Genomic DNA, 23,938 nt, shown 5'->3' with positions numbered 1-23,938 from the left:
TTGACACCTATTTCTGCTAACCTTCCTCACTGGAACCCTGCTCTGTCATCTACCCTAGCCTGGCTGAGACGTGATGGTTAGGCCAGGCCCTGCCTCTATTTCCGTGGGTTTTGCATACAATTTGCATATATCTGCATGATCATACTTTGGTGGATTCTTTTTTTTTTTTTTTTGACAGAGTCTTGCTCTGTTGCCCAGGCTGAAGTGCAGTGTTGTAATCTCGGCTCACTGCAACCTCCACCTCCCGGGTTCAAGCAATTCTCCCACCTCAGCCTCCCGAGTAGCTGGGATTACAGGCGTGCACCACCACGCCTGGGTAATTTTTGTATTTTTGGTAGAGATGAGGTTTCACCATGTTGGCCAGGCTGGTCTTGAACTCCTGATCTCAGGTGATCCACCTGCCTTGGCCTCCCAAAGTGCTGGGATTACAGGCGTGAGCCACTGTGCCGAGCCCATGTTGGACTCTTGATGAAATTTCACTTGAAAGTAGGGTTCTGATCCTAAAAGAACATCTGAAGGCACCTGGTCAGGCACTTCCAGAAGAGGCCTGTGTGTGGTGGCTGGTGCCTATATCCCAGCTACTTGGGAGGCTGAGGCAGGAGAATTGCTTGAACTTGGGAGGCGGAGGTTGCAGTGAGCCGACATCATGCCACTGCACTCCAGGCTGGGTGACAAAATGAGACTCTCTCTCAAAAAAAAAAAAAAAAAAAAGTCCAACATGTAATAAGACAGAAAAAAATATGGGAAAAAATACTGAGCTGGTCTGGGTGAGGGTGGGCAGAGAGAGTGAGGCCCTCCAGAGAGCTCCCCCTCACCCCAGCCATGGCCAGGGAACCCAATTTACCAACTGCTCTCCTGGTATGTTCCTCTCGAAAGGTGCCCCTGGGTTTAGAACCTGGCTTTCCAGGTCTGCCGAGCCTCCTGGGTGTGAACCCAGGCTTTGAAATTCAGCAGCAGCTGCATTATGCCGCTGCCTCAAGTTTGAGGCCAGCTGAGACCTCCAGATCTTTGTCAGCATAACTGCCATTAAGCCCAGCCTCTCTCGCACCTGTCTGAGCCGTAGCAGCCCCAGTCACCTGGCTTCAGGAGCCTGGACTAAGAGACAATGGCAGAACAGAGAGGCCTGGTCGGAGTCCTGGCTGAGTGCCCTGGAGAGAATCACTCAGTCACAGCCTGTTTCCTCAGCTTCAGAATCGGGAGGAAACCAGTCCTTCCTCATAGACAGTGCATGAAAAGCACACAGCCCGGCCTGGCCAGCACCTGGAGAGCGCTCAACCTTGGTGGGCTGAGCAGGCAGTCTCCTCGCTGCTGGCCAAGGAGGCGTGGAGCGGTGGTCAGAATGCAGAGCCTGGAACCTGGCGGCCTGGCCTGGATACAAACTCGGATCCTGTGTGAGGATCAGACTGACCAACTGGCTGTGTGGGCTTTTGGACATTTCCTTCACCTCTTTTTTCTTGGTTTCATTAACTATAAAATGGAGATGACCGGTCAGGCACAGTGGCTCATGCCTGTAATCTCAGCACTTTGGGAGGCTGAGATGGACGGATTGCTTGAGGTCAGGAGTTTGAGACCAGCCTGGCCAACATAGCGAAACCTCGTCTCTACCAAAAATACAAAAATTAGCTGGGTGCGGTGGCACACTCCTGTAATCCCAGCTACTCAGGAGGCTGAGGCAGGAGAATTACTTGAACCCGGGAGGCAGAGGTCGTGGTGAGCTGAGATTGTGCCACTGCACTCCAGCCTCGGCGACAGAGTAAAAAACTCTGTCTCAAAAAAATACATTAAATAAATAAAATGGAGATGATGGTCACTAGCATGTCTTCCTCACAGGGAGGGGTGAGGGCTCGGGAACTGCGCCTCGTGTGGCAGAGGTCTGTGGTGTGTGGGGTCTGCTGCAACTATCCCAGATTCTGGGCCTATGAGGGCCCTGGCCCACCCAGCACCCTAGCCCCTCCCCCAGGGCCTGACACAGCCACCAAAAAACTCCAGGTTCACTTTGGCAACAGGACTTTTATTCAGTCAAAATGAGCAGAGTGTGACAAAACCCAAGTCAGGCCAGGTGACCCCCAGCCCCACCCTTCCCAAGGGAAAGAGGGAGGTTCCCGAGAGAAGCTGCTTTGGGAACAGAGGGGGCACTGCCTTGGCGTTTTGTGGAGCCCTGGGCATCCACACATCATTTGGGAGAAGGGAAGGGACTACCCTTCCCCAAGTCCACACAGACACAGCTCTAGTTTTCTAGGAAAACACCACACATTCTATCTTCTTCAGCTAATTAACTAAAGTTCAGGGTGGGGGTGTCCCTAGAGGGTCGGGGGTCAGGGACTTTTATGGTCTAATCTCATTCTTAAGGAATACACTTATTTTTTTTTTCTTTAAAAAAAAGTTTTTCTTCTGCTATTTAAAAAAATGTTTCTGAGTGTAACCAAAAATAGGTATTTGTTTCCTTGGTTTTCTTTTCTTCTTCTTTAACTAAGTAGTTCAAAGAACAACACAACAGAAAAGAGAAACAAAAAGTCACAAGAACACAACCCTTAACACACCTTGTATAAAAATAGCTTCCGGCCGTGGCTGCTGACAGTGGGTGCTCCCCTGTCGAGGGGTGGATCAGGCTGGCTGGGTGCCTGAGGCTGGGGCGCCTCTGTGGGGGACACCCACACCCCCTCACCCTCACACACACCATCCCACACATGGTACATTCCAGGGGCCGGGCCTGCAGGACAGGAGGCAGGCGGCCAGGTGATGCCTCCCTCCCAAGCCCAGGTTCCTCATGAGCATCCCCATCAAGGATGGGCTGGCTGAAATGGGAGTGGACAGACAAGCCGGGGACAGGCGGTGTGCTGGGAGGTGGCTCGTTTGGACAATTTATACTTCAAGGAACAAATTTCCTCTCATTTTTGGCTTCTTTCACATTTTCTCTCTGCCCAATCCATTTCTATTTCCGTAGGCCACAAGAGTTCCCCTTGGTGGCCTAACCTCTGGCCTCCCCTCTGCAGGAGAGGCAGGTGGGCTGTGGGCAGGAGGGGTGGGGAGGCAGGTCCAGTGACAACACAGCCCACAGAGCCAGCGAGCCTTGAGGTAGACATTTTCTTTTCACACCCGGAAATGGGGAAATGCTTTTTTTTTTTTTTTTTTTTTTTTTTTTTTTTACTCTGGACAACAGTGTGGGAAGGGAGAGGGGGTTCCCCATCAAGGGGGCTTGAGGTAGGAGTGCATTCGGGCTCTGTGGGGTAAGGAGGCTGAGGCCACTGCCCCACTGCCCCCAGGACATTCATTCCGGCTGAGGTAGGTGCTGAGAGCCAAAACAGCAAAAATCCATCCTGAGAAAACAAGGTCGGTGGAGGGTGACAGTGTCAGGGCCCAGCTACAGCAGGGTCATCTTTTGGAGTCTAATTCACCTTCCTCTATCTCTCTCCCTTTTGTTTTTTTTGATTTTAAGTTTTGCTTTTTAAAGAAAAATGTTAGTTCAGTTCCAAGTCACGTGGGTGCCAGGCAGTGGTGAGGGGGCGTCAGCCCAGGGAGGGAATGGGCTCCTGCAGGAACTGCTCCAGCTCCTGATGGGTGTTGCGAGTGGGGGTCCCTGCCAAGGCTGCCTTGGGTTTTGACAACCCATGAGGCAGTCAGGACAGAAATGCTGGGGAGCCCCCAGGACCATCCAAATCCCACATGACAGTAGAAATCTTGCTTTTGACCTGAGAATGGGCCCCCTCTCCGGCCACCCTCTGGAGCCTGCCAGACACTGGCTACTGTTCAGAGTGAGCTGGCTGGGTAACCTGGGCCTCTGCAGGCCTGGCAGCCTGGCCTTCACTGAGGAGGCCGGGGCCTCCATCTGGGGGTGGTGGGGCAGCCGCCAGGCCTGCGCAGGGGGCTGTGGCCTCCGCTGTCTTCCCCTCCATCAGGCCGCAACCCTGAAGTGGCAGCATGGAGAGCTGGGTCTCCTCACACGGGGCAGGGGCTGCAGGATCCTGCTGGGGAAAGAGCCTGTCACACAGGTGTGAGCTTAAGGGCCAGGGCGCCAGGCTCCAACTCAACCCCACTTGGGGCTTAGGGTCTCCAGGTCTCCCTGCCTGACTCAGGGGCACAGAGAGAAGACCTGCAGCTTGACTAAGGCCAATGATTGAGGCCCGTGGCCAAGGTGAAGGGGTGCAGGATCAGAGGGTGACAGTGTCAGAGCCTGAGGCGGAGGCTTGTTTAAGACATGGACACTCACTGTGGGTCTGGGGTCTGGCTGCCCTGCTGCCCCGGCCGGGGGGAACAGCTGCTCCAGCTCCTTCATATCCACATGTTTCTCATCTCGGCCCAGCTGACCCCGCTCTCCCCGTCTCGCCCCATTTAGGGCCAGAATGCCAGGGTCCCTTTGGCTCCGGGGACCCTGAGGAGGGGACAGCTGGTTTTCCACATCCTTACACAAGAGGACCCTAGGGGTGAGCCAAGAGTTGAGGGGAGGGAGAGAGACGAGAGACAGAGGCAATGAGCCCACACTCATCTTCTCTAGGCCTAGTCCGCCACACACCAGCCCAGCCCCTCTCCCTGGCCCAGGACCCACCTGCCCCTTTGGCCGAACAGGAGGAAGAGGACACAGAAGATGATGCAGGTGACCCCAATGTGGATGCCGATGACGATGCCTGTGGTGGATGTCTGGTTGGCGGCCTCCTCCTTCCGGCAGTCACATGGTGGGCTCAAGGCTAGGGACAGGGATGGGTTGGAGGCTTTGGTTCTCCAGGTCTGAAGCACTCCTAAACACCCAGCCTCTGGGGGCTCCTCTTCCTTCAGCTGCTCCCACCCCCAAGTGGGAGTGGGAATACCCTTTGACTTTGCCTACGGGACTCCAGCCCAATCTTTTTGGTTCTTTTTACCAGATACTAGGAATAGCATGGACCATTTCATCCTTGCCACAGCTTTGTAAAGTAGGTACTATTATCTCTGTATTATAGAGAAAACTGGGATGAGAGAGGTTAAATAACCTGACGAAGGTCACACAGCCAGCATGTGCATGGCCAAGCTTCAAACTGCAGTCTAAGCCTGTGCTCTCAAGCGTGGCACATGCTATCTCACCCCGTTACTTTCCCTGCTTCCCACCCACTCAGCCCTGCACTCCATCCCCAGCCCTCACCTGTCCTCTCAGATGCTCCCCTCAAAGACACAAAGCGGACTGTGGCGTTGCCATCTCCATGCTGGTTGTAGGCAAGCAGCTTCACCTCGTACACTGCAGTGGGGTCTGGGGGAAGGCAGGGCGGCTGAGTGACTGCCCCTGCCCCACCACGTGCTCTGTCCTAGCCGGGAAAGGGAGGTGACCCCTGTACACCACCTCCTGGCCCTCAGCGCCGCACCCTGCCCAGCCCACTAGGCCCCGGGTTGTGTCTGCCTCACCCAGCTGGCTGAGGTTGTAGGAGGAGACCGTTCCAGGCAGCAGGATGGGGCCGGTGAAGGAGGTCTTGCTTGCTGGGCGGTAAAACAGCTTGAAGCCGCCCTCGTGCTGGGCCAGCCGGGGCCAAGGCTCCCACAGCAGCTGCAGGGAGGAGCTGCCCAGGACCCGCACTGACAGTGGGGGTGGGGCAGGGGCTGCACGTACAGAAAGAGGCCATGATGTGAGGACCCAGTGGAAGCTCTACTTTTCTACTTTCCACCTGTGACCCTGACCCCCAAAAACCTGACAGCCCTCTGGCCTCTGACCCAGAGCATGTGCTTACGAAAGCAGCACCTTCCTATGAATTAGAAAAAGAAGCCCTTTCCTCCAAGTAGACTCAGCCCTGACAGGCTCAGGGCCAGGCACCCAGCACAGTGCACAACCTGAACAAGTGTGCATGATGGTTCTGCTCTGATACCCTGAGTGCCTGTGGTTTTGTGCTCCACACCCAGGCCTCACCTTCACCCAGGGTGCTGGCTAGGGTGGGCACAGAGGCTGAGCTGGCCCCCCTTGGTGTGTAGGCCTTGATGTAGAAACTGTAGGCCGTGGAGGGCTCCAGGTCGCTGACCAGGTGCTGAAAGGTGCTCTTGCTGACTGCTTCCTGATACTCCAGCTCTGGTGGGTCTGGAGAGGCACAGGGTGGGCAGGGGAGTGTGAAGGACTGGGGGAGTCCTGCCAGCATTGGTGAAATGAGGGCAGCCAGGGTGCCCAGGGGGGACAGTGGGGAGAAGGAAAGGAAGGCACCGGGTCAGGACGTGCAGGATTGGAAGGGATGAGAAATAGTGAATGAGAGGAAGGGGGAGCAGAGCTGGCCGCGCGCACCAGCAGCCTTCCTGATGTGCAGGACGTAGCCGATGATCTCCTTGGTGTTGGCCAGCGGCTCACTCCAGGACACACGCACCTCAGTGGAAGACACAGAGACCGCCCGCACATTGCGGGGAGGCCCAGGGAGCCCCTCAGCCCACAGTACGGTCAGCCTGGCACTGGCCTGTGATGAGCCCGCACTATTCTCAGCCACACACTGGTAGATGGCTTCATCTTCAGGACCGATTCCAGAAATGGTCAGTGTGCTGCAGGGGAGAGAGAGAGCCTCAGGTTCCCTCCTTCTCCCTGGAGGTTGACCAAATCTCCCCATTTGAGAGATGGAGAAACAGTCTTTCCAGGAGACTAATGACTTGTGTGAAATCTCCCAGCAAGTTGGTGGTGGAACTGGGACTCCAACCCAATCTCCAGACTCCCAATTCTGTGCTCTCCCTGGCAGGAGGTGCACAGTCTACTCAGGCCACTCACTCCAGGCCCCCCTTTCCTTGCTCTCCCAGGTCCTCACCCCAGCACACACCACACACGTACCTGTTGTTGTTCTTGAGCCTGACATGGCCTCCCGGCCCCAGCACCTGTCCATTCTTCAGCCATGTGACGTGAGGCGGCGGCTCACCCTGGGCTTGGCAGGTGAACATGGCTGTGGTCCCAGCTGGCCTGGAGATGGACTGGGGATGCTGCACAAACTCAGCTGGGGCTGCGAGTGGGGTCAGGATGGTGGGGTGGGGGTACGAACAGAGACAGCTGTGAGTGACGGCATGAGGAAGGGAACAGGGGATGGGACCAGAGATACACAGGGCGAGAGGTGGGCTCCAAACACACATCTGCCCCCTGAATACTCCTCCAGGTGGGGCCCAGCCTCTACTCCTGCCCAGCTCAGGAGATGGCCCACCTCCCTCTTCCCTCCGCCCCAGGCAGACCCAAGAGGACTCCTTTATAATGACTATTTAAAAGACTGACATTTGTATCCGAAAGCAATCAAGCTGAGCTCCCTGTTCAGGAAATTGTTAAATAAATAAATGTGCTAATAGGTTTGGCTGCACCTCCAGAAAGCGGTAATGACGGGGAGATGTATGAGCCTCAGTACCGGGGGCGCCCTCGCCCCCACATTCAATTCTGCTCTCCTCCAATCTCAGGCCTCAAGCCTCTATTAAAACCGGGAAATGAAATGCTCCATCACTTTCATTTGGACAGATTAATGGCACATGGAATGCTAAACAAACGGGCATTTAAGTTCCTAATTCTCCCACTTCCCACCCTTTCCCCCGCCTCATCTCCGGCAAGGAACAACCACAGGAAAACCCTGAAAATGTTCATCCAAGCCCAGTCACGGGGACAGTTAAGCGCCATGGCCAGAGGCCAACTAAAGGACCTGGTTAGTGGCAGGGCCCCGCCCTGCGGAAGGGGAAGCAGCTTTGCGTGCACAGTGAGGCTGCTGGCGACAGCGTGAAAATGACAAGCAGGCCAGAAGCGCACAGGCAGGCAGGTGTGAGCATGGACGTGCCACACGTGTGAATGAAAACAGCACGTGGGGAGACACGTGTGAGCGACACAGGTGGGGACACCAGCTGAGATGAGAAAGTGGAAATGACTCCCCGGGTGTCGGGGCGCTGACGGCCCCCAGAGGGCATGCAGGGGCTGCTGCATGACCAAGACGGTCCATCCATTCCCAACACAAGCATTGGAAGGGAGAACGCACCGCCTTTGGCCTGGCCTGGGGGCCGGTGAGGGGTGAGGGGCAGGGCAAGGGCGAGTCCAGGAGACTGGGGTGAGACAGGGCCCTGGGGTTGGGCCTAGGCCAGGAGGAAGGGACTGTGCGGAGATCCCTGCCCTCCTCCCCAGGGTTGGCTGATCCATACCTTGTACCACCAGCCGGCCCTGTGCTGTTCTCCTCACCCGGGTGCCAGGTCTGTTGGCTGCACAGACGTAGACGCCGGAGTGCTGGACCGTCACGTCTGAGATGATGAGGTTTCCCGTGCCCAGCACCTGGATGCCCTCCACCCCAATAGGGCGACCATCTGGAGAGGAAGGGGAGGGGGGATGGCTGAGGGTCAGATATAGATGTGTAAGAAGGAAAGTAAAGGAAACTTCCAGAGGGCTTGCCCTTCCTCCCGTCTTCCAAGGACCCTCAGTCTTTGACTCTGCCCCTTCCCTCCCAGGCACCTTAACATGGAAAAGGCAGCAGAGTGCAGCACAGAACCCTCGCGCCTAGCAGCGGACGCCCTGTCCTGAACCTAGCATCACCACTGACTCACGGGCCACCTGCAAGGCCCTTCCCTTCTGTTTCACAGTCTGTAAAGTAAGGAGTCTGGATTAGATTGATGTTTCCAAGCCTGGTTTATCTCTCTGGATCCACGGTCACATATCCATTCTATGCCCGGATGGTAAGTCACATCACAGTACACCTGTGACCTGGTACAGGTGGGACCCAGTTAACTCTGTTTCCCAAACTTATTAGACCAATAGGCCATTCCTTCCCGCTTGACAGATCATGCTTTGGGAAATGTTGGACCAGATGGTCCCTGGAGTGCCTAGAGGTTCCTCCTAATGGTGAGGCCACTCTTCCCAGTCTCTCCCAGGGACCCGAGCCCTTCCCCCACCCCCACCAGGATCAGATTAGCACAGTCAGAATACAAGGAGACAGCTCCCCATTCAGGCCCTGAAGTGGTGAAATCTACTCCATTATCCTGCCTGCTGCCCCCTCCCTCCCCATCACTCAGCTGCTACAATGTGGCACAGTCTCCCTGTGAATGCGGCCCCACCCCACCCCCTCCAGAGTTTCCTTCCCGAGTGACCTTTCCGCTCAGACAATGTGGGCCCATCTGCACCCTTTCATTTCTCTCCTTCAGCTGCCTGGGGATTTAGGCTGGGGGACTTAGGGGGCCAGGCTAGAGATTGGGGGGCCCACAGTGAGGATCTAACAACTGGCTGGGATTTTGAGGGGCTTGGGACTGTACAGCTGATGAACACGGCCAGGGTATAGAGGACAGGAATTAGCAGGAGGGGACAGATTCTGGGGTGCTGAGGGCTGCTGAAGGGTGCTGGGGTCCCCAAGGCCAGGGTGAGGGGAGGACTGCCAGGATTGGACAAGGTAACCCAGGGAGCTAAGCCATCCCTGCAGGGGGAGGGAGAATAGGGTGGACAAGGGGGCCTCCCTGGTCCTTCCAAGACAGGGAAACTTACCCTCTTCCCAGATCACAGGGATAGAATGGACCCCCACGGAGAACAAACAGGATTCCAAATTCCCCGGGAGCTGGGTGAGGAGTTTGAGACTGGCCCTTCCAGGGGGTGGGACAGGCTGGGAGGGGCAGGGGCTGTGGGGATGAGGCTCACCCAGGCGGCTCCAGGACACAATGGGGCGCGGGTTGCCGGTGGCGACACACTCAAGCACCGCGGTCTGGTGCACCGTCAAGGTGAGGTTCTCAGGCCCCACGAGGATGGCCGGCTCCTTGTAGGCCCCAGAGCCCGAGCCTGGGAGGAAGATGCCACATTTCCTCACCTCAGCTGGGTACTTTCCTGCTTCTTCACCCCACCCACAGCCCAGGACACAGCGGGTGGGAAACAAACACCAGCCCAGAAACCAGGTCCTGTGGGTAGAGAGATACCAGCGGACCAGGACATTCTGGACATCCGTCCCTCTCCTGCTGGCCCTGCAGGACTGCCAGCAATGGGGGAGTCCTGGACATCAGCATAGGATGGGATTCCCAGGGGGAAATGAGCCAGAGATCCAGCCTCAGATTCCTGTGCACCCCCACGCCAGGCAGCACAGAGCCCGGCACTCTGCACGCACGTGGCCGAGAAGGCTGCAGAGGCCAGTTGAAGCGGGTTGATCTAAGGTTGGGGGAAAGGGCCGAAGGACCCTCACCTGACACGGTGAGCCTGGCCCCGTGGCTGATCCGGATACTGGCGATGTTTGAGGCCACGCAGTGGAAAATGCCACTGTCCTCAGCTCGAAGTCCTGTGATCTGCAGGACCCCCTTGGGCAGCAATGTGTACCTGTTGAGGGGAGGGACACAGTTGGCCACCAGCACAGCCATTGATATAATCAGCCACAAAGACTCTGGGCATCCAAGACACAGCCCAGGCCCCAAGCACTGCACCGTCCCAACATCATCAGACTCACACTGGGACTTTCGAAGGTGGATATACCCTCAATTCCAGCCTTGACAACGATCACACACGATCCTCAGACACATCCATGCGCCTAGAATCTGGGCCCAGCAAATCATGTGGATACGCAGTCTAAACTGCGGTTGCAGAAACACCACTGTCTCAGGCACCTGTGGGCACCAACTGCAGCTCCCAGAGCCGCGGGCAGTCCTTCTCTAAGGCCAGAGTCACTGGCCAACTCTTTGTCCTCCCTCTGTCTTTCCCACACGTGACTCACCTCTCATTGTCCGTGTCAATTGGGACTCTGTTCTTCTCCCACGTGATCAGAGGTTTGGGAAGCCCATGGATTTGGCACTGGAAGCGGGCCACGCCACCCTCCTCACCCACAGTGGCCTGGGGATGCACGTGGAAGTCCGACATGGCTGGGGGAAGAGAAGTGTATGATTGCGGCGCGCTGCTGAGGGCAGAGGGGAGGGGAGAATGGGCTGCAGTGGAGTCACAGGCACGGAGACCTGGAGCCCACTCCATCAAGGGGCAGGAGTTTTCCTGCGAGAGCAATAGCTTGGGGGGCCCATCAGCACTTACTCCAGCCTCCAATAGCTAGGAAACATCTCCCCTAACAGGTGGTATAGGCTGGGCTGGGATACTTTGTAAAAAGTCTGGACAAACTTCTGGATAACAAACCTCTAATAAGGAAATCCTGGGCTGTTCAGACTTCCCTTGGAGACCTTGGTCCCCCAAAACTGACCCATGAAGGCCAATCAGACAAAGCCCCACACCCCACTTTTTCAGCTTTCAGATGCATTTTCATAAACTCTCCCTAAGGCAGGCAAGGGCTCAGATCCTCAGTGCTTCACATTTTATAGAATTGGAAGCTGAGGCTCAGAGAAGGGAAGCAATTGGTCCAATGTTGCCCAGCAAGGACACTGGTCATCAGACCCTGGTTACCAGGCCCGGGAGCTTTTTTTTGGTCCCTTCTCCTCCTCCTACTCCTCCCACCCCCCAGTTCATCTGCAGTCTCTCGATGCACCCCAAGAGGGTGTTGCATCCATCCAAGGTGACAAGCCTCTCAGAAGACTGTCAGACCTACCAATCTACATTTCAATGTGTCATAAATATTCAGGGACCCCTCCCCACCTTTTGGGGATCTGAACTAACCGCTTGAACTCTGGTCTGCAGAGATCATCAGTGCAGAGGGGCTGTGGTGCACCCTCCCCTCCCAGTGACAGGCTGGTTAAGTGTTCCTGCCCACCCCCGTTTCCACCCATGCCCAGACCCCACCTTGTAATGCCTGGGGAAGGAGCCCCTCCCACTCGGGTTCCCAGCTTCAGCACCAGGGCTGCGATTTCATTAAAATCCACTTTGCTTCAAGTGCGGGAAGGCGGTACACCATCTGTCCAGGCAGGCAGCCCCTCGTCTCAGGCACTCCATCAACTGGGACAGTTGCTCCCCTCCCAGAGGAAGCCCTCCCCCACAGCAGCAGGGACACTGGAGTTCATCCTGGCTTCTGCTCCTGGCTCCCTGGTGTGGGCAGGCCACCCTCCCCGTGGCCCCCATGCCCCATCTCAGGCCCCCTCAATCGACCAGCCTGATCTGGCCTCCAGGGTGGCCCAAAAGGCAAGCCTTTGTGCCCTTCCACCCAGAGTCTCTGGGGGCTGGCTCCTTTGTGGCGTGTTCTCCATCTCATTTGCATGTGGTTCATTAAATATAAACATGCATAAAAAATCCCCCGCCCTGCTTCCTCGTCTTTGAGGGCCTCCTGGGAGTGTGGCTGATGGGTATGTGCGCCTCTTTGTACATGTGTGCAGGGCTGTGTCTCCGTGTATGTGGTCTGAGTGTCCGCGTCTGGACAGGAATCCATCCACTGCTGTGGCGGGTGTGTACCTCTGGTTTGGTGCAGGTAATCAATCACACACATCCCCACGTAGGTACAGCCCTTATAAACAGTACCTTGGGGCCCTGGGGGTGGGAGGTGGGGGGTAAGTGTCCCAGCTGGTGCTCCCATCAGGCTTGGTGAGAGGATCCCCAGGGAGCACTGGGAGGTCGGCCTTCCTGGTCTCAGGCCAAAGACTGTGTTTGGCCAAGGGAGGTCAGCCCAGGGTCTTGGGGGAGGGGGGCCGAGGTGCTGCTGGAGCCTCTCTACTGCCTCTAGCCCTCCACCTTCAGGAAGGCAACGGGGTGCCATGAGCCCAGGGAGTGGAGAGGGCAGCCAGGCTCCCGGGTCAGCTGTCTACGTCCCCCAGGCCCTGCTCCTTCGAAGATGGGGAGCTGCCTGCCTCCTCCTCACTCCAGCTGGAGAGGAGCTCGCAGTCCCCCAGGGACCTGGGGTGGGGACTAATGGCTCTGCTGACTACAGATGCCTCCTCATTAAGAAACGAATCCTTTTGTGCTTCTAGTCCCATTCTGGGCTCCCTGGAGGCACCCACTGCTAGAAGCTGGCCTGAGGAAATATACAAGGGAAAGGGCTTCTTCTTATCAGGGTGCTAGGGATGGAGAAAGTCTGGCTTCCACTGCCTGGCTCCCTCCTCCTCCCCCCAGCACTAAGCAGCCACAACACAGCTGGACATGGCGCTAGAGCTGGAAGGGTCACAGATATGGAGCCAGTCTGATATCCTTCACTGTGTACAGTGCAACTGACTCCTACGGGTCCCCTGGGGCCGCCTAGATGCAGTTAAGTCCACCTCCTGCTCACATTTCCCATCCATCAGAGCAGCACCTTGCTGTACCTCTCCATCAGCTTTACTTGGTTACAGTTCTGCTAAACATTTAATTTGAAGGGTAGTTTTGCCTTTAAGAGTAATTGAAAACCATGAATCTGCAGCTAATCTCTTTATTTTAGGAAGGGGAAACTGAGGCCTAGGCTCTCTGCTGGGATGTCCCTTAGTTCTGCAACAAGTTTCTCACTCTCCAAAGCCAGGTGACCGCAGAGTGGACTGCATGTTGGACTAGCTTCTTCTCACTGTGTGGAGGAAGGGTAATGAGCTCTAGGGAAGGCTCTTCACCCCCACCCCTGGGAGTCCAGCTGGCTGCACAGGTGTGGTCCAGGAAGGGCAGGTGCAAGAGGAGGGTGTGGTCCTCTTCATCTGAGGCTCCTCCTTCCCTCCCTTCCTTATACCCTCTCTCAGCTTTTTGGTCAGTCCTGCATATTCCTTAGGCGTCCCAAGATTTCTGTGAGACCCTGGGCAGGCAGCGTCCTCTCAGCCACAAATGAAGGGAGTGGATGAGCCACTCTTCAGGGCTCCTCCAGTCCTGCCTCCCCATCTGTCTTCATGAACAGGATTCACAATCTCTGGGCCAGCAAACTCAGCTTAGCTAGAGTCTCCTAAAATCTTCCATGTACATCTGGTTCATAAGCAACAGTATTTTTTCTTTTTTTTCCTTTTGAGACAGGATCGCACACTGTCACCCAAGCTGATGTGCAATGGTGTGATCCTAGCTCACTGCAGCCTTGACCTCCCAGGCTCAGGTAATCCTCCCACCTCAGCCTCCTGAGGAGCTGGGACCACAGGTGCATACCACCATGCCCAGCTAATTAAAAAAATTTTTTTTTCTTTTTGAGATGGAATCTTGCTCTGTCGCCCGGGTTGGAGTTCAATGGCATGATCTCGGCTCACCGCAAACTCCGCCTCCCAGGCTCAAGCGACTCTCCTGCCTCGGCCTCCCGAGTAGCTGGTACTACAGGTGCACACCATCATGTCCAGCTAATTTTTGTATTTTTAGTAGAGACGGGCTTTCACCATGTTAGTCAGGCTGGTCTCAAACTCCTGACCTTGTGATCCGCCTGCCTTGGCCTCCCAAAGTGCTGGGATTTCAGGCATGAGCTACTGCACCTGGCCAATTTTTGTATTTCTTATAGAGACAGGGTCTCCCTATGTTGCCCAGGCTGGCACAGAATTTTTTTCTTTAGGAAGTTTGAGGAAAAGGGATGTTGGGGCCACTTCAGCCCCCTCAGGGCGGAACATGTTTGATTCACAAGTGTGTTTATGCCCCGGCTTGTGCCAGGAAGCCACAGAGCCGGGTGGACTGTCCCTCATTATGTCTCTCTAGGGAGAGGGTCCCTGGGCAAACCTGAGGAAGTGGGGCTGAAGGCCGGACCTCAGGCCACCCTGAGATCTGAACGAGTCACCCTGCAGGCCACTGCGTTGCTGATGACAGTACAGACCAGCTAGTGTGTTAGCACTGAGTATTTATGTCTGGTGCTGGTGGTATTGTGTCTGTGGCTGGTGCACCTGACAGTGGTGCTGTCACTTTGGCTCTTGATGCTTTACACTCCTGTGGATATCTGTTGGCCTGGTGGGGACAGTTTTGGGGGGTAATGGGCAATGGTCTTCCAGGTGTGAGGGCCAGAGAAAGCGACAGGAAGGACAAAGTCCTGCTTGGCAGTAGGTGGGGAGAAAGGAAGAAGGCACCTTTGTCTACAGCGATCTGGGAAGGAATCTCCCAGCCCCGCCCTGCCCCCACCAGAGGTGCGACCAGGTTGTGGGGAGAGACAGAGGGCAGAAAGTGAGCTTAGCAATTCACAGGAGTGGAAGGGAACAGAACACAGGCAGGAAACAGTTCCTGGACACCTCTATAAATCACCCAAGGGGAGGGGCCTCCTGAGAGCCAGATCTGGGGCCGCTCAGGGAGGGGAGGGGGACTCTCTTCCTGGTCCAGGACCTCTGGTGAGGTCAGGCCTGGATCTGATTAGACAGGCTGCAGGGGGAGGTGGGGGGCAGCAAAGGGTCGAGGTAGAGTGCTGGGAAGGAAGCTCAGGTCCCCTACCCTTTGGCCATAGCCAGACTCCTATCCGGTGTGTGATGGTAAAAAAATCTGGGGGCATGTTTGGATGCAGAGTCCAAAACATAACCTTTGCAAAAGCGAGGGGCCCTGGGGCTCTGAGGTGCCGGCTGTCCCCACCTCATACAGCCATTCAAGAGGGGCAGTTGTGAACCACAGACTCTTCTGAAGGCCACCAAGGCCTGTTCCCTCCTTGTATCCATCCCTGCCAAAGACCAGGGACACGCAGCCTTCTGGATGTCTAGCCCCTCCTCAGACAGGTGGGATGATTATCATGTTTTTGCTTACTCCAGACACATGCCTGAATCCCATACACTTCTACCCACTGCCCCCAACTTTTCCCTTTAGAACCATATTTTCTCTTTTTTGAGATAGAGATTCACTCTATCACCCAGGCTGCAGTGCAGTGGTGTGATTTCAGCTCACTGCAACCTCTGCCTCCTGGGTTCAAGGAATTCTCCTGCCTCAGCCTCCCGAGTAGCTGGGACTACAGGCGTGTACCACCATGCCCGGCTAATTTTTGTAATTTTAGTAGAGACAGGGTTTTGCCATGTTGGCCAGGCTGGTCTCGAACTCCTGACCTCAAGTAATCCACCTGCCTCAGTCTCCCAAAGTGCTGGGATTACAGGCATGAGCCACCACGCCCGGCCCACATTTTCCAATATAGTGGCCAGCTATTCAGCACTTGAAATGTGGCCAGTCCAAATTGAGATGGGCTGTAAGTATCAAATACACATTGGATTTTGAAGACCTAGTATTAAAAAAAGAGAGAGAGAAAAGACCCTAATCTTAGGGAAATGCAGATCAAAACTACAATGGGATGCGTACTATCAAAAATACAGAAAATAGCAACTATTGATGAGGATGTGGAGAAATCAAAACCCTTGTGCACTGTTGGTTGGGACGTAAAACGGTGCCGCTGCTGTGGAACACAGTATGATAACTCCTCCAAAAATTAAAAATAGAATTAGCATGTGAGGCCGGGCGCGGTGGCTCAAGCCTGTAATCCCAGCACTTTGGGAGGCCGAGACGGGCGGATCACGAGGTCAGGAGATCGAGACCATCCTGGCTAACACGGTGAAACCCCGTCTCTACTAAAAAATACAAAAAACTAGCCGGCGAGGTAGCGGGCCTGTAGTCCCAGCTATTCGGGAGGCTGAGGCAGGAGAATGGCGTAAACCCGGAGGCGGAGTTTGCAGTGAGCTGAGATCCGGCCACTGCACTCCAGCCCGGGTGACAGAGCGAGACTCCGTCTCAAAAAAAAAAAAAAAAAAAAAAAAAAAAAAAAAAAAAAAAAGAATTAGCATGTGATCCAGCAATCCCACTTCTGGGTATATACCCCAAAGAACTGAAAGCAGGGTCTCAAAGAGATATTTGATAGTGTCTATAGCAGCATTATTCACAACAGCTAAAAGGTGAAAGAAACTTGTGTCTATTGACAGATGGATAAACAAGATATGCTGTATCCATAGAGTGGAATATTATTCAGCCTTAAAAAGGAGGAAATCCTGACACATGCTACAACAGGGATGAACCTTGAGGAGGACACTATGCTAGGTGAGATAAGCCAGTCACAAAAAGATACTGCATAATTCTACATATATGAGGTACCTAGAGCAGTCAAATTCATAGTCCACAGGGCCTTACATCATCAGAGGACTTTGAGTAAGTTTCAATCATCAACATCCCATGTCTGTGCTGTCCAATGTCGTAGCTACAAGCCACATGTGGTCATTTATTTATTTTTTGAGACAGGGTCTTGTTCTGTCACCCGGGCTGGAGTACAGTGGTGCGATCTCAGCTCACTGCAACTTCCACCTCCCAGGTTCAAGCGATTCTCATGCCTCAGCCAAGTAGCTGAGGTTACAGGCACCTGCTAGCACGCCTGGATAATTTTTTGTATTTAGTAGAGATGGGGTTTTGCCCTGTTGGCCAGGCTAGTCTTGAACTCCTGGCCTCAAGTGATCCTCCCATCTGGGCCTCCCAAAGTGCTGGGATTAACAGGCATGAGCCACCATGCCCAGCCTCACATGTGGCCCTTTAAATTAGAATTACAGCCAGTTGCGGTGGCTCATGCCTGTAATCCCAGCATTTTGGGAGGCCAAGGTGGGTAGTTCACATGAGATTGGGAGTTCAAGACTAGCCTGACCAACATGGAGAAACCCCATCTCTACTGAAAATACAAAATTAGCCAGGTGTGGTGGCACATGCCTGTAATCCCAGCTACTCAGGAGGCTGAGGCAGGAGAATCGCTTGAACCCAGGAGGCGGAGGTTGCCCTGAGCCGAGGTAGCGCCTGGGCAACAAGAGCGACACTCCGTCTCAAAAAAAAAAAAAAAAAAAAAAAACGGCCGGGCGCGGTGGCTCAAGCCTGTAATCCCAGCACTTTGGGAGGCCGAGACGGGCGGATCACGAGGTCAGGAGATCGAGACCATCCTGGCTACACGGTGAAACCCCGTCTCTACTTAAAATACAAAAAACTAGCCGGGCGAGGTGGTGGCGCCTGTAGTCCCAGCTACTCGGGAGGCTGAGGCCGGAGAATGGCGTAAACCAGGGAGGCGGAGCTTGCAGTGAACTGAGATCCGGCCACTGCACTCCAGCCTGGGCGACAGAGCAAGACTCCGTCTCAAAAAAAAAAAAAAAACAAAACTTAGAATGACATACAATTAAAAAATGTAGTTCCTTCCTCTCACTATCTCCATTTCAAGTGCTCAGCAGCCACAAGTGGTTACTGGCTACACTATGGGTCAGCACCAATAGAGAGCTTCAGTCATCACAGAGAAGTCTATCAGATAGTGCACTGGTCCAGACCCGAGGCAAGGACGTGGACTCCCCTGCCTCCCCTACTGCCTTCTCTCCTGCTCATGGTCTCTCTGGCTGTCCCACCAGAGAGCACCCCTCCTCTCCATCCTCATCACTGGCCAGCCTTGCCCCTGCCCGCACCCTCCCCTCTTAGACACGTGGACTCAGAGGCTGATGACGAGGCCCACACCGGATCCCATGCTAAGGCTGTCACGCTGCAGGGCAAGGAAGGCCTCACATGGAAAGATTTCCATTCCCAGTGAGGAAATACTTGCTAAAAACTGTTTTTACTTTTGTGTGTGTTTTTTTTCTTTCTTTTTTTTTTTTTTTTTGAGACGGAGTCTCGCTCTGTCGCCCGGACTGGAGTGCAGTGGCCGGATCTCGGCTCACTGCAAGCTCCGCCTCCCGGGTTTAGGCCATTCTCCTGCCTCAGCCTCCGAGTAGCTGGGACTACAGGCGCCCGCCACCTCGCCCGGCTAGTTTTTTTTTTTTTTTTTTGAGACGGAGTCTTGCTCTGCCACCCAGGCTGGAGTGCAGTGGCCGGATCTCAGCTCACTGCAAGCTCCGCCTCCCGGGTTTATGCCATTCTCCTGCCTCAGCCTCCGAGTAGCTGGGACTACAGGCGCCCGCCTCGTCGCCCGGCTAGTTTTTTGTATTTTTAAGTAGAGACAGGGTTTCACCGTATTAGCCAGGATGGTCTCGATCTCCTGACCTCGTGATCCGCCCGTCTCGGCCTCCCAAAGTGCTGGGATTACAGGCTTGAGCCACCGCGCCCGGCCTAGTTTTTTGTACTTTTTAGTAGAGACAGGGTTTCACCGTGTTAGCCAGGATGGTCTCGATCTCCTGACCTCGTGATCCGCCCGTCTCGGCCTCCCAAAGTGCTGGGATTACAGGCTTGAGCCACCGCGCCCGGCCTTTTTCTTTCTTTTGAGACAGGGTCTTGCTCTATCACCCAGGTTCACCTCGACCTCTTGGGCTCAGAACTGTTTGAGGTAGTGGTACAGGGAGGAGATTAATGGTAAAGGTTCTGGAATCGTACAGAACTGAGTTCAAATCTCAGCACCACCATTATGAGCTGTGAGATCTTGGGCAAGTGACAGAATCTCTGGAAATCTCTGTTGTCTCACTTATAAAACAGGGAAGATCACAGCTCACGTCGCTAGAGCCACTGCAATAGGGGGATTCAATGAGCTATGTTCGTAAACTGCTTAGCGCAGGCCTTGGCACAGAGCAAATACTGGCTGGCTATCTATTCTTGAGGGAAGATGGTATAATCTTGAGTTAAAAGGGAACTGAGAGGTTGTGGAAGAGCAGGGCGGGGGGTCAGGAAGAAATGGTGGTGGCTCTCTTCTCCCTTTAAAGGGCAGCCTCTTTCCTCAGAGGGGATGAGGCTCGGAGAGTGTGTGATGGAGCTCAAGCTGTCTGGAGAAGGGAGTAAAAACTGGATTTGCAAGGCCTGAATGGTGTGGGAGCAGGATATGGAGAGGGGCGAGCAGCAGGGTATAAACCAGAGCCTCTTCTACCTTACTTCTGCCTGGGGGCTTCACAGGGGTCCCAATAGACAAGCTGTCAGTTGGAAGAGGCCACTGGGTAATTGAGGCCTTGATTTCTCTAGTAAAACGTTTATGAAGCCTATAAACCCAGCCCTTTATTGGCCAGGCTCATTCCGGGGGTTGGATGTGGCTCTCCGAGGTATAGTTAAAACACCTGCTGAACTCAGGCACCCGATGGCTACTCTGGCCTCCACACAGACCCACCGGAGCCACCAGGAAGTGTGCTAGTGGGGCACAGCTGGGGCAAGACGGCTCCTGGAGGGCAAGGAGGCCAGCCATGTCAAATGCTCTTTAAACTCCTCAAGGCACCTGCAAATGTCCCATCTCTAAAAGTCTATGAGGAGAAAGGTGGTGGAGAGAACCCTGAATCTGGGAGAGGCTGGCCACTTGCTCAGGGTCCCTGGTGGGGTAGTGGTCTTGTCAGCAGGGTTCTCTGGCCCAGGCTCACCCTTCCCAACCCTCTGTCCCATGTACCCATCATTCGGGTCCCCACTTAGCCCCTGACTTTGGTTCTGCTAGAGAAGAACCCCCACACTGACTGGCTGTGATCATCTGGGGTGGAGGCAGCGTGACTTACTTCCCTGGGCTTCTAAAGGAGCGTCTGAGAGTTGAATGAAGGCTCTGAACCCAAAGAGTATGTTCTGAGAAAGGGGAAGGCTGTGTGGCATCTGGGTGTTGGAGTGGGTGGGAGTGGGTATGGGAAGACGGGTGTCTGGCATTTACAAATAGCCTCAGGGGACTGTGGTGGCTTCGCTGGGGGTGACTGACCCATCTGGGACTTTGCCTAGTGACCCTGCTCTGAGGAGCCTCTGGATGCCTTTGTCTGCCTTCTTGGCCTTCTCATGTCCTTCACCCCCTGCCTTGGGTCCCTGAACCCCAGCCCCTCCCTCCTCCCTCCCTTGTTACCACCAGCTCACCACTCCCCCACACCCAATTCTAACACAAAAGGCAACTTTGTCTTTCAAGTCAGCAGCCATAAATCCACATCTCTCCCCTCTCAGCCACCTCTGACAAACAGGGGCCTGGATGAAGGAGAGGTGGGGGGCAGTGGGAGGTTGGATTCCGCTTTGGGAATGTCCCCACATCTAGCTGTTGGTCCCCTGGCTGGCGGACTGGGTGAAATGGACTGCAAGGCCAAAGGCGTGGCTGCAGGGGAGGCAAAAGGGCTCTCAGCAGCCTCTAGGCTAGACTTTTACAAGCCAAGGGGAATAAAACCGCTTAAAGCCCTGCTTTTAATTACTCAGCCCCATAATTTGGAGGCTCCAGTTCTTCCTCCAGATCAAGCCATGAGCAACTCCTCCCTCAGTGGAGGGTGTGAAGTGTGCCTGGGGGTGTGTGCTGTGGGATGCAGGCAGGGCGCCTGCCTTAGACAGCCCAGGGACTAGGGGGTGCACTGCCCTGCATTTCATGGTAGCCTCTCACAATGAGGGAGGAGGGAAAGGGAGAAAAGCATCTCCTGCTCCATGTGACCACCCCACCAACCTCACGGCCAGGTTTTCAAAAGCAGTCCCAGTTTCAAGTATTTTGCCCTGTTTTCATCCTACATATCAGGCAATGAGTCAGGACGTGTCCTGGTTTTGGTTTGGGAAATATAGTCATCTGTTCTATTTACACAGCAGACCCACTGAGTCAACTGTAAACGTTCATTCAACAGATACTTACTGAATGCTAATGTCTCAGACAGGACGTTCTGGCACCCCAGGAGCAAACTCTCTCCATCCCACAAATCCGTCCTTAGATGTGCACACCTAAGCTCCTAAGAAACATCAGAAGGATGATGGCCAGGTGCAGTGGCTCACGCCTGTAATCCCCAGAACTTTGGGAGGCCGAGGTGGGCAGATCGCTTGAGCCCAGGAGTTTGAGATCACCTTGGGCAACATGGTGAAATCCTGTCTCTACAAAAAATACACAAATTAGCCAGGCATGGTGGTGAGTGCCTATAGTCCCAGCTACTCAGGAGGCTGAGGCAGAAGAATCGCTTGAGTCCAATAGGTTGAGGCTGCAGTGAGCTGTGACTGCGCCCCTGCCCAGGTAACAGAGTGAGACCCTGTCTCACACACACACACACGCACACACACACGCGCACACACACAAATACAAAATAAATAAGAAAAGAAAGAAAGAAAAAGGAAAGAAAAGAAAAAACAAACATCAGAAGGATGAAAGCATCAGAGCCAGGAAGGTCACTGTCACAGTAATATGGTTCTGAAAAACAAAGACCTGCAAAGGCCATCAATGGGCAAAGGTTAGATATTACTTCCATCTGTATAACTCTGAGAGGTAGGCATTACTAGCCCTTCTAAGTTAGGTAACTTGCCCATGGTCACACAGCCAGTCAGTGATGTTAAGGCAAACATTTGGACTTACAATGGTCTGACTCAAAATCCAAGGGTCTTTGCCTTCATCACAAAGCTGTCCTCAGTGGGGAAATATATATTCAAATGACCCTTAAACATCACTGATGAGGCCTAGACTCACCCAGAAAAACACAGAGGCACATAACCTCTATGTTGCTAGACCCTTACTGCCACCCTTCCTACTCATACTCAGAGTCACCCATGACACAGCAGGCTTCACTTCAACTCCCCCAGGGTTTGGTGGTAGGTTTTATAGAGAGTAACTAATGCAAATAAGCACCATGATAAGGTGGTATTATCACCCCCACTAATAGGCACTGTGCCGCCACATGGCTCCTAATTTCTATTAATACAGGCATATAAACAACCAAGATGGCTCTTCCTTGAGCACTTCCAACTCTGCCCTCCAGCAGATCTGAGCTGTGAAGCCTTGCGAGGGTGGGCCTGCAGGTCTGTGCCTGTAGTCTAGCCCATTGGGTTGTATAAAATACAGAACTTATTTTTCTGTTTTGGGGGGCTTGGGGGGAAGCACTGTGAAATGCTAGTTAGTGGCTTCCATGGAGTAAAAGGGTGGCCACGAGACTCAGCTCTTTTTTTTTTTTTTTTTTTCTTGAGACAGAGTCTTGCTCTGTTGTCCAGGCTGGAGTGCAATGGCATGATCTCAGCTCACTGCAGCCTCCACCTCCTAGATTCAAGTGATTCTCCCACCTCAGCCTCCCGAGTAGCTGGGATTACAGGTGCCCGCCGTCATGCCTGGCTACTTTTTTTGTATTTTTAGGAGCAATGGGGTTTCACCATGTTGGCCAGGCTGGTCTTGAACTCCTGACCTCAGGTGATCTGCCTACCTTGACCTCCCAAAGCGCTGGGATTACAGGCGTGAGTCATCCTGCCCGGCTGAGACTCAGCTCTTTTAACAACTGGATATGTGATCTTGGCAAAGGCAAAGCCCCTCTTTGAGCCTCTTTTCCCTCCTCTGTAAAATGGGGAAATGCGAGTTGGACAGCTCAGTTACTGGGTCTCATCCAGCTGCAACCTTTGAGGCACATCTGCTTCCAAATACCAGTCAATGGTGCAGGGTCAGGGGCTGGGAGATGACTTGGAATTCCTCTCTGCCTTGGACTTGAAAATGTCCAGGCCCAGCAGAGCCGCTCTCCACAAACTGTGCGTCTCTACCGGTGTCAGGGTCACCAATCTTCCTTATGTAAACCTGCCCAGTCCCACAATATTCCTAACTTCCGTCGTTCTGGTCAGGACACCGGATCTCCCTCACCTCCCGGAAGGGTGTCTGGTTAGAGGGGCCCAGGCTGCAGCTATTAAGTAAATTGCTTTCACATGATCACAAGGACAACTCAACAAAAACAGATACTTCCCCCGAATTTCCAGAACCGTATATTAGAATTTGTAGGAACTAACATAGTTGGGGTTTAGGTAACACAGAGGCAGGTTGAGATGAGCTCCTGGCTCTGTCACAGATTCCCTCTCTGACCTTTCAGTTCCAACCTTGATGTTCTCATCTGTAAAATGGGAGTGGGGCAGGATAGACAAATAATCTCTAAGGTCCATACTAACATTAAGATGCTAGGATAACACTGGGTAAAGTGGCCCCTTTCCATCTGTCAGAGGCCTGTGAACCAGAGTAACTCCATCTTAAACAGGAGCTGGGTGAAACGAGGCTGAAATCTACTGGGCTGCATTCCCAGATGGGTAAGGCATTCTAAGTCAAAGGATGAGATTTTGTCAGCACAAAATACAGGTCATAAAGACCTTTCTGATAAAACAGGTGATGGCCAGGCGCAGTGGCTCATGCCTGTAATCCCAGCACCTTGGGAGGCCGAGGCAGGTGGATCACCTGAGGTCAGGAGTTCGAGACCAGCCTGACCAACATGGTGAAACCCTGTCCCTACTAAAAATATAAAAACTAGCTGGGCATGGTGGCGCATGCCTCTAATCCCAGCTACTTGGGAGGCTGAGGCAAAGCAGGAGAATTGTTTGAACCTAGGAGGTAGAGGTTGCAGTGAGCTGAAGTCATGCCATTGCACTCTAGCCTGGGTGACAAGAGCGAAACTTCGTCTCAAACAACAACAACAACAACAGCAGCAACAACAAACCAGGTTG

General features: G+C 54.0%; 1 protein-coding gene across 3 annotated transcripts; it reads right to left on the bottom strand.

Moving 5' to 3' along the window:
- Positions 1-1,990: 1,990 nt before the first annotated feature.
- On the bottom strand, positions 1,991-21,344 carry IGDCC3 (immunoglobulin superfamily DCC subclass member 3). Of its 3 annotated transcripts, XM_033189740.1 has the most exons (13): positions 21,129-21,344; positions 10,611-10,755; positions 10,089-10,219; positions 9,557-9,694; positions 8,083-8,241; positions 6,755-6,920; positions 6,227-6,474; positions 5,864-6,028; positions 5,368-5,559; positions 5,111-5,215; positions 4,544-4,682; positions 4,208-4,415; positions 1,991-3,965 (listed from the first exon to the last, which is right to left on the bottom strand). In XM_033189740.1, exons 2-13 carry the CDS (start codon positions 10,751-10,753, stop codon positions 3,741-3,743), a joined length of 2,019 nt encoding a protein of 672 aa, XP_033045631.1. In that variant the 5' UTR covers positions 10,754-10,755; positions 21,129-21,344; the 3' UTR covers positions 1,991-3,740. The 3 variants fall into 3 exon arrangements, with proteins under 3 accessions (XP_033045631.1, XP_033045630.1, XP_033045629.1); XM_033189739.1 differs by lacking the exon at positions 21,129-21,344 and having other exon boundaries at positions 1,991-3,962; positions 10,611-11,558; XM_033189738.1 differs by lacking the exon at positions 21,129-21,344 and having other exon boundaries at positions 10,611-11,557.
- Between the last annotated feature and the right edge of the window lie 2,594 nt (positions 21,345-23,938).

Source organism: Trachypithecus francoisi, unplaced genomic scaffold, assembly GCF_009764315.1.
Source record: "Trachypithecus francoisi isolate TF-2019V2 unplaced genomic scaffold, Tfra_2.0 Lachesis_group3, whole genome shotgun sequence".
Classification (NCBI taxonomy): Eukaryota; Metazoa; Chordata; class Mammalia; order Primates; family Cercopithecidae; genus Trachypithecus; species Trachypithecus francoisi.
This window is presented reverse-complemented; position numbering and strand designations above follow the sequence as displayed.

Bases quoted from the DNA above. Each gene is read 5' to 3' on its own strand.
- IGDCC3 (XM_033189738.1), bottom strand. From the start codon at position 10,861: ATGGAGTGGGCTCCAGGTCTCCGTGCCTGTGACTCCACTGCAGCCCAT. The intron at 9,695-10,088 runs GTGAGGGTCCTT...TCTTCCTCCCAG, and splicing joins GGCCAGGCTCACCGTGTCAG to GCTCGGGCTCTGGGGCCTAC. The intron at 6,921-8,082 runs GTATGGATCAGC...CCCCACTCGCAG, and splicing joins GGGCCGGCTGGTGGTACAAG to CCCCAGCTGAGTTTGTGCAG.